The sequence below is a fragment of the Lynx rufus genome, unplaced genomic scaffold (assembly GCF_022079265.1).
Source record: "Lynx rufus isolate CCGP_SWC_20201006 ecotype Redwood Valley unplaced genomic scaffold, mLynRuf1.p SCAF_9, whole genome shotgun sequence".
Lineage (NCBI taxonomy): Eukaryota > Metazoa > Chordata > Mammalia > Carnivora > Felidae > Lynx > Lynx rufus.
The window spans coordinates 100,789,999-100,800,409 of record NW_025814897.1 but is presented as its reverse complement, the minus strand read 5'-3'; the positions used below and the strand labels follow the sequence as shown (position 1 = coordinate 100,800,409).

General features: G+C 37.4%; 1 protein-coding gene across 1 annotated transcript; it reads right to left on the bottom strand.

The window, feature by feature from the left end:
* Positions 1-525: 525 nt before the first annotated feature.
* LOC124505562 (olfactory receptor 4C11-like) lies at positions 526-8,264 on the bottom strand. The gene is made up of 2 exons (XM_047071537.1): positions 8,251-8,264; positions 526-1,426 (listed from the first exon to the last, which is right to left on the bottom strand). Exons 1-2 carry the CDS (start codon positions 8,262-8,264, stop codon positions 526-528), a joined length of 915 nt encoding a protein of 304 aa, XP_046927493.1.
* Positions 8,265-10,411: the final 2,147 nt, after the last annotated feature.

The window sequence follows — 10,411 nt, the reverse complement described above, 5'->3', positions numbered from 1 at the left end:
CAGAATTTTCTCAGAACATCTTCTCCAACTCCCAGGTTGTCAAGACCACAACCTTCCTTTCTAAGTTCTGAAACTATAGGGATTAGCTCTATGTCCAAGTTTTTAAGGACTAAAAGAAAATCTGTAAAGAATTGGTGTGTGCAAACACACACACACACACACACACACACACAATCATTCTGTCAATAGTATATTTTTTTCTGAAGACAAATTGTACAGAAAGAGAAATTATCATGTGAATATGGGCAGCGGTCAAAAGAATTCAACTGAGAGGCAGCCAGGTTGTTCACAATGGTTACGGAATTTAAATAATCTTATTCTAATGCCATCCTCTCTGAAAAAGGGATGTGTATTATTCGTACTTATTCATAATAAGTCAATTAAATATATAAATATTAGTGAAATTAAAATTTCCTAATGGATTTTTCCCACAATGAGAATAATTCATTTTGCCTGTCCATGAAGGAAGACCAGGCTGTTAAGGAAAATACATTAGAAACCCTGAATATCCTGTATCCAAAGGAGTCATGCTTTGCTACACCATAATTTCTTCATGGCTTTTTTCACTTCCATATTCCTCAGTGTATAGATCAGAGGGTTGAGCAGGGGCGTCCCAATTGTATAAAACACAGACACTGTCTTGTCTATTGGAAATGTGGTTGGGGGGCGTGTATACATGAATATGCATGGACCAAAAAATAAGACAACCACAATAAAGTGGGAGGTGCAGGTGGAAAGGGCTTTTCGCCTTCCTTCAGCACTGTGGTTTCGCAGAGAGTACAAGATGACAACATAGGAGATAAGCAGGATTATGAAACTCACCGTGCATATGGCCCCACTGTTGGAAACAACTAGCAAATTTGTCACATAAGTGTCCATGCAGGCAAGTTTCAACAAGGGCTGCAAGTCACAGAAATAGTGGTCAATCACGTTGGGGCCACAGAAAGGCAATCTCAAAGCCAGGAAAATTTGTGCCAAAGAGTGGATACATGATCCCACCCAGGCTAGAATCACCAAAACGCTGCAGACGTGCCGGCTCATGATGGTTGTGTATCGCAAGGGCTTACAAATGGCTACATAGCGATCTAAAGCCATGAGGATGAGCACCAAGATTTCCATGCACCCAAAGAAATGGAATGTAAAGACCTGAATCATGCACTCATTGTAGGAAATGGTCTTCTTTTGAGCAAGGGCATCCACAATCAATCTGGGGGCTGTGGTTGTAGAGAAGCAGGTGTCAGCAAAAGACAAATAGAACAGGAAGAAGTACATGGGAGTCCCAAGGGTCCTGCTTGTTTTGATAGTCACTACAATGAGAAAGTTCCCCAACAGTGTCGCAAGGTAAAAGATCAAGAAGACCCCAAATACTGCCTTCTGCTTTCCTGGATCCCGTGTCAACCCAAGGAGAATGAATTCAGTCACACTCCTATTCATAACAGTACTACTGGCTGAAAGTAAGGTGCAGTTGAGGACAAGGGCTGAATCTGCAAAGAGAAGAAAAGAAGTGACAGCTTGGGAAGATCGGTGGGCTGAACTCTGAATGCCTTGCTTTTGCACCATGTTATGTTACTTCTGACTGCCTTCAATCCTCTTTGACTCTTGGTAAATCCGCAGATGCCCAAGCCTCTCCCAGATCTATCTGTTGATTCAGAAACTAACTACCTTGGATCAAAGCCTTTGCATTTGGGGAGGTAAAATGAAATGTCCTTTAAAAATTCTGATTCCTACCAAGATTGAAAATTGCAGAACTTCAATTCTCCTTCAGCAAGTAACTTAACTGTGTTAAAATTCAGCTTTCATTTGAAAAATGGAGTGCAAGTATTTGCCTTACCTGTCCCTGGGTTTCCTTAAGAATTAAAAGATTGTTTATGCACACAGATACACACATATATCTCATGTGTTATACGTTTTATCTATGTGCTTTGAAATCTAAAAGAGACTATTCCACTAAGATTAAGCACTAGTATTGTTGGAGAATCCCTCTGGAAGAAAATACTCTCAGTTCAGTTCACTTATTTTTGGGTCTCCTACCTCTTCATCTCTGAACCCATCAGTTTCTTGGATATAATATGCTTTATAAAAATCTATTTTGACAATATTTTACTTAATGCCTTCATGTTCAACATCAGCTTCCCTGATGTCATTATATAACCAATGTAAAGAAAACTATGAGGTTGGAATAGTTGAGGAAAACTGTTTACCTTCTTGACTGTACTGTGAGACTAAACTAGAATATTGAGCATCTCTGCCTATGAATTCAACATGCTATAAAATTCCTAATGATGCCTATAATCTAAATAGGCATCAGAGATGTTACTCAGACATGTTCATTTTACCCTGAAGTCACCAGCACGCTTCTAAAAATTTTATCTGAAAAGTATCCCATAATTCCAACATACTATGTTATGATAGTTCTATTTCAAGTATTTGTTCATAACATATTGAGTTTATCATTGAAATCATCATATAATATTTTGTGTCCTGATTTTGACTTGGAATTATTATAACCCTTCCTGCCATGTTATCAAAATTATCATTAGTTTAACTGTTAATTTAATTATGTGACTTTGTATAAAATTTCTTCTATGGAATCTCTTTGACCGTTTTTCCTTTGAGACAGTTATATTGCTTCCAATTTTGATTCACATAAATAGCAACTTAGAGTAATTTCCCAAGCATGATGTTGCTGTCCCAAATACTAGAGATTACCATTGCTGTGGATAATTACTAAAAATATTTTCAATATTGTGTGTACATTTATTAACTATATTTTCTGATGAAATAATTCATGTTTTTCATTAATTATTCAAAGTACGCAGAAATATGAAAGAAAATTTAAAGCTGTCTCCAAGCAATTGAATATATAATCCTACTCTCCAGAAATCATTACTTTTGGTTTCTTTTAGAAATGTCTTTTAAGAAACATTCCCTAAGTATATTAACATATATGTGTATCTCTACATCCTTTTGCTATATACACATATGGTCAATATTTCAAAGTTGATGATTTTGCAGAAAAGCTGATGAACATGCAAACAAACAAAAAAAGGTTATTTTATGACATGATCTTATTCCCTCATTTGGATAGTAGAAAAAATTGTATTTTGTTTTATACATACACATTTTTATCAGCAACCACATTTTACATTTTACTACATTTTTAATGAAAATATTGCTCTTACGAGAAATTTTTATCTTTGTTCAGTTCATAATTTGCAACCTTGGTATTTTATCTGGGATGGCTATTCATCAAGAAAATAACTACATTCTTCGTCAAGAGCACAGTTGCTACAGTCAGATGTCTTGGGTTCAAATCCCAGCTCCACTCTTTACTAGCTGGGGAAAGCTACTTTACACATAACCATGATTACGCTGTAAATAAAATGAGAAAAAGATCCAGCTCATGATAAGTGAGAACTATGTAAGTCCCAGCCTCTGCTACTCTCCCTATTATGATTTTACTTTTTCCCTTTTTCTGTGACCTTTTTTCCTTTTCTTATATTACAAGCTGTCCATTTCCCCATTCTAATTTAGTCTTTTTCCAAAACATTTTATAATTGTACTGCCATTCCCTTCTCTCATACTTCCATAATCATCTTTGATTTTAAATATCAAATCACAATTACCTGGACTTATGGCAAAAATGGGCAAAATACTTTTTCTTAATGATTTTTGAGTTTTAAAATACATGTAGATGATATCATTAATTATGTAAGGGACTATGTGGTTGGTATTACAAGTATAGAAACCATCTGCAGAGAGAAGAGTTAAAATTACTAAAGGACAGATGGGTCAGTGAAAAACTGAGAATCCTGTTAAGAGATGAACTATAGCTTTAACTGAAAAAAGTCAGGATCTGAACCAAGTTCTCTGAGATGCAAACACCTGAAAGCACACTAGAGAGGTAAGTTAGCACAGTGAGAACATCGAGGCTGAAGTGGAACCACTGGATTCATACCCCACACACTGCTCAGTATCGCGGCATATTGCAAAGTCCGTACATATCTCTGTGTTTTATTTTCTTCGCCTATAAAAGTGAAGAGTAAAATAATCTACTTTTTAGTGTTGCTATGAAGGCTAAATAATTCAGTATGTACGACACAGAAGAGATGCAAGTATTTAGTAACTGTGATTGGAATGGTTCTTTCATTATGATTACTAGTATCAACATTCCATTATGATTGTTAATATTACCAAGATATTAATATACCTCTTCATTTACCCATACTACATCTGCACAACGCTTTTTCACACTAATTTCCTTCCCCCAAGTGACTCAAATCATCTTGGCACTAATTTGCTCATGGTGATCAGAAGCTGGTAATGGAAACTCCAAATATCGTTAATACATACTAAAAAACAAATACAAAGTGCAAACAGCTTCCCTATATGTGAACCATGATGACATGAGACTAGAAATAAAACATACCCTTGGTTGTAAAGAGTTTGTGATCCAGAGAAACAAGAATCACAGAGGTGAGAGCATTTGACATGAAAGAAACCAACCAAAGTTTTAATGGCGATGATGGGACAAATAGAGAAGATCAATATGAAACCTCTGGTATAGACTGATTCTAGTGTCATAGTAGAAAAACTTGGAAAAGCAAGGTTTCATCTCTGCCAAAGGCCATGGAAGCCACGTTATGAAATTTGAACATATTTTTGCAGTCAAGTATGAGATTTGGATATATACAAGATATGAGAGCTGATTTTATTAAGATTTATTCAGCACAGAACAAAATCATTCAGCTGTTTATCAAAATTTAGTTATCTAGTTTTCTAAACATAGTCCAGTTGGATTTGGGCTTATCTGGAATGAGGTGCCTGCTCCCTTCAAGATGTCAGGGTTGCACTGAAGACATCCATCTTTGTATCCCCTGCACTTGGAAACTCAATGGAGAGTATACAGGTGGATCCACTGTGGCCCCAACAGAAGGAAGACTGGCCCAGCAGGCATCCCGAGTATGATTCAGTGGTGACTCCAGACCTGTCCCTTCCCTCTCAGAGGAGGAGCAGATGGGCTCCCTCTCAGCTGTCTCTGTGGGGGGCGGGGAGGAGGCAGCAAAATCACACGCCTCCTCTCAACTTTAATAAGATTTTTTGGTCGTTGTTGCTTTTTAGTTTGTTCGTGTTGCTAAGACTTAATTTTTTTAGAGCAGTGCTACATTCACAGCAACACCAACACACAGGTACAGAGATTCCCCATATGGCCCCTAGCCGCCACCCAAATATCACCCCTGCCATTACCAACATCGCCCGCCAGAACGGTACATTTCCCAGAACTGATGAGCCTACCGTGACACATCCTCATCACCCAGAGTCCAAAGTTTACCCCAAGGGTCACTCTTTGGTGTGGTACATTATGGTTTCAGTAAATATTAGTAACATACATCCATCATCATAATATCATACAGAGTATTTTCACTGACCTAAAATAGGATCAGTTTAGAGTCTCAAAACATGGGACATAAATATTCCTTTCACACAGTGTCTAATACTCATCAAATTCTAAATAAATGTCTCACACCATTTTGTTGGAGAAAATAATACATCGTGGAAGATAATGATGTGAGTTTTCACTGTGAGCATTATTAGCTCATAGTACAAAATCAGGCTGGTTACTCATAAACAGAAGTATTACAAATGGTCAATCCTACAATTCTTTAAGTGGACCCTCTATGTTTCTATACAGAAAGAAAGGACACAATTTCAGAAATTCCGTCTTCTCCTCACTCTATCTTCTCCCTCTTTTTACCTCCTAGCTACAACTTCAAAAGGAAAAGTGGGTGTTCTAAAAATATGATAAATCATAACTTATGATAAAAGGGTTACTGTGGTTTTCAAGTGCAAAGGCTGAAATACTCACCATGACTTTCAAAGTCCTCAAATGCTGTGCCATAGTCTTGCTTACCACCTTTCCTCCCAGGACTTCTGCTTGTGTGTGTTCCAGCCATGCCTGACACTTGCTGTCCCTCATGAATATGTCCCGACCGTCTCATTTCCTAAATTTTAAGTACTTCTTAGTGGTTATGTGACTTCCTCTGATACAACTTCCACCTTCCATTTCTTCCTGGATCCAGAGTCCCCTGTCCATCTTCTCGGCACAGCCTTCCAGGTTTTCCCAAACAACTTTCTTGCTAATGGCCTTCAACTGTTAAAATGTGTGTGTGTGTGTGTGTGTGTGTGTGTGTTTTGAATCATGCAACCCTTGATTATACCCCTCTTTCCTTCTCTCTTTAAAATCTTTGTTCATTGGAATTTATATCTCATTAGGCAAATTCACATTGTTCTATTTTGTGCACGTCCAACTAGGCTGGGAAGCAACTTAGCAGAGAGCAGTCAAAAAGCAACCAGTACCAGAACTCAAACCTTTGTGCTCCATGGTCATCTCTCCCTCTCGAACACTCCACACCTCACCCACCACTGCCCTGCAAAGCATCAGACTCCATTCATTTGGGTGGAGCCGGCATAAAGCCAGAAACCGTGAATCAGAGAAGAAAATCACTGCCATGCCCAGTACGTACCCTGACTCTCAAATGGATGCAAATTGTAGAGGGATTAAAAAAGAGAGCAGAATTTATATTTATATTTATGTTTCTGTTTATTTATATTTATTTATGTTCACATTTATCATTTAAGCCCACAGTGTAAGGTTGAGCAAAGAATCTTGTTAGGGATAAAGAGTACTTGTCTCAGATTTCACGAGAGAGTTTGCTTCTCATTCCTCCACTCCATATATACCCCTTACCCCAACAGCAGAAAGAGAATATAATTCTTAGCTGTAAGCAGGTTTTTCAGGAGGTATGGACAGCCAACTTTAGTATCATTACTGGCAGAATAATCAGTAAACCACAGATCGAGGTATCAACAGTATTAATGCATAGAGACTGCGTATGGTCAGTATACAACCTGTTCCTTTTCCAGAACTTAAGCCTTATAAATAAGAAATCCACATGAATAGGGGTGCTTGGGTGGGTCAGTCAGTTATGTGTCAGACTCTTCATTTCAGCTCAGGTCATGATCTCACGGTTCGTGGGATCAAGCCCCACATAGGGTTCTGCGCTGACAGCCTGCCTGGGATTCTCTCTCTCTCTCTCTCTCTCTGTCTCTCTTCCTGCCTCTCAGTCACTCATTCTCCATTTCTCTCTCTCTCCTCTCTCTCTCTCTCTCTCAAAATAAATTAAAAAAATTCAATGAAATAAATAAATTGAGGGTCAGCTGCTTATTTAATCCATTAAAAGAAAAAGAAACCCATATGTAGAGGACACTATACTTATGCCCCCTCAAATATACCCCCCACCCTTTTGATAAGAATTTTTCCAGAGACTGTGCTGCCTCAAGCAGAGGCCAGTGAAAGCTGGGAGCCCTGACACATTCAGATCCTCTCATCACTAAGACAAATATGTTCCCAGGGCTTCAAGCTTCTCAGGAGACAAAATTAAATCATGGCAACTGCCCTAAAACCCAGTCCTGCATGGGAGGCAAGTAAAAGAACATAGTTTACTTGGGTTTGAAAACTTACCTTATTGCTCATAAAGGAGATGAGATCCAATAGAGAGCTCCTATATTTGCTCTCGCAATTCGGATTTACTTTGAAGATGAATCATGTGCAGTAAGTGTGCAACATGTGAACCATACATCCAATAGATTTACTCAGCTTTCCAGTGCAGGGTCTGTGGGGAGAGGAGATACTCCACAGACAGCCAGTCTTTATTAAAAGGACTGAGTTAGAGCTGTAATATCAGCAAAAAATTTCTCACTTCTATTCTTAAAACTTACGAGAATAAAAAGGAAATATCCCCAATACTTGATGATAGAAAAGTCTCTTAAAGCAACTCTGTAACCCCAAAACAACTCCCCAGAAGAGCACACGAATTAAACATTTCTTCCTCCTCCATCTTATATTTATAGAGATTTCATAGATGTTCACAAATGCCGAGCCTTTGGAGGGACAAGGACTCTGGCCTTCCACCCACCGCAAGGGATAATCTCAAACAATCCTTGACCACAGCAAACGTCAGTGCCAAGGATTCCTGAACAATGCCATCAATGGGCAGATTCTGTCCTCAGAGCCCTTCTCCCCCTCCAGTCTGTCTTAAGGGACACTTCTCATTTCAGTTACCAAGTGCTCCACTCCTGTCCCTGCCCTACAGAAAAAGCAAGCAGGTATAGATTCCTGAAAGTTCCCAAATGTTCTGCTCTTTAAGCCAAATCTTTTGTAACACCACACAAAACTCGGAGCCTATGTACAAGTTTAACCACATTTGATATGATTGAATTCTAGCTTCACTATTTGTGTCTCTGTCACTTTAAACATGTTTCTAAACTTCTCCCTGTTTCTTATTTTAGAAAATGTCACTCTTAGATATAATATAAATCTTAAAAATACTCATAAATTATAAAATTACAATGAAAACTACTCATTAAAATTTTTACACTTTCTAAATATTTTTAAGTCAGTAAGTTGTCAGGTAAAGAGAGAAGGGAAAATATATGGAAATGAAGATGTTTTCAAGTAGTTTTTATTTTTAAATCAATTCAAGTTATACTTAACAATGAAATGCACTTTTGTTATTGAGCAATTCTACACATTACTCAGTGCTCATCACAAGTGTCAGAGACTGGCTACCTGTGGAGTATCTTCTCTCCCTTGATCTCCTTTACTATTTCACACAGCCACCCACCTCCCTTCAACAACCAGCATTTTCTGTTCGGTATTTTAGAGTCTGGGTGTTTTGTTTTCTTTTTCCTTTCTTTGTTCATTTGCCTTATTTCTTAAATTCCACATATGAGTGAAATCATGTGCTATTTGACTTCCTCTGTCTGAGTTATTTAGCTTATGGACACTCTAAGTCTATCCATGTTGTTGAAAATGGTAAGATTTCATTCATTTTAATGGTATGACTGCATTGTACATACCACATTATATTTTCTAATTTACATCCAAGATAGTGAGCATATAGCTCACTAATAATTTCAGGAGTAGAATCCAGTGGTTCATGCCCTACATCTGACACCCAGTGTTCATCCTAGCAAGTGTCTTCCTCAAGGTCCTTTGCCCATTTATTCATCCACTCACACACAACCCACCCATCACCCATCTGTATGTTCTCTATATTTAATTTTAGTTTCTTTTCTTGTTCGTGAATAGAGAAAGAGAAAAAATTGATACTTATTCCCATTTTTATGAAAAGATTTTTCTTCAGTTTTTTCTACTGTATTTTTCACGTTTTTGTAAACTTTTAAATCGATTTCACTTTCCTCATTACTTTTTATTTTGTTATTGTATTCATTATTTTAAATTTTCAACTGTTTGCCTTTTTTTCATTTCTTTTATTTCCTTTGTTTCTCTATTCTATCAAACTTCTTTCAACAAACATCCAGAACACACCTATGACCAGCATCCTACATTTGATTTCTTTGTGTTGATTTTAATTTTTTAATTTTTATTTATTTACTTTATTTTGTTAATTCTTTTTCTTCCTTCAAAATGATTAAATGAAGGAATTCACCCCAAAAGAAAGAAAAGGAAGAAATGGCAACCAGGGACTTAATCAACACAGTTACAAGCAAGATGACAGAACACAAATTTAGAATCACGATAGTAAGAATAATACCCAGGGTAAAATAAAAAACAAAAAACACGAAGAATCCCTTTCTGTGGCAAAAAGGAAGTAAACTCCAGTAAGGTGGAATTAAAAATGCTATTACTGACATTCAATCTCGAATGGTGCTATGGTGGCAAGGATGGATGAAGCAGAGCAGCAAATTCATGATACAGAGGACAAAATTATAGAGAATAGTGAAGAAGAACAAAAGAGGAAAGCTAAGGCAAAGGAGCAGAATATAAGAATGAGAGAACTCAGTGACTCATTAAAAAGGAATAATATCCTAATCATAGGGGTCCCAGAAGATGAAGAGAGGGAAAACGAGTAGAAGGGTCATGGGAGCAAATAATAGTGGAAAAGTAGACCTCAAAATCCATGAAGCCCAGAAAACTCCCATTAGATTCAACAAAAACCAAGCATCAAAAAGGCATATCATAGTCAAGTTCACAAAATACTCAGGCAAGGAAAGAATCATGAAAACAGCAAGGGAAAAGAAAAAAAAAGTCCTTAACCTACAAGGGATAACAGAGCAGGTTCACAGCAGACCTATCCGCAGAAACTTGGCAGGCAAGAAAAGATTGGCAAGATATGTTCAACATGTTGAATCAGAATGCAGCCAAGAATTCGTTACCCAGCAAGGTTGTCATTGAAAATAGGAGAGATAAAAAGTTTCCCAAACAAAACTGATGGGTTGGTGAACACTAAACAAGACCTGCAAGAAATTTTAAGGGGAACTCTCTGAGAGGAAAAAAGACAAAACAAAACAAAAAAGATCAAAAGCAACAAAGACTAGAAAGGACCAG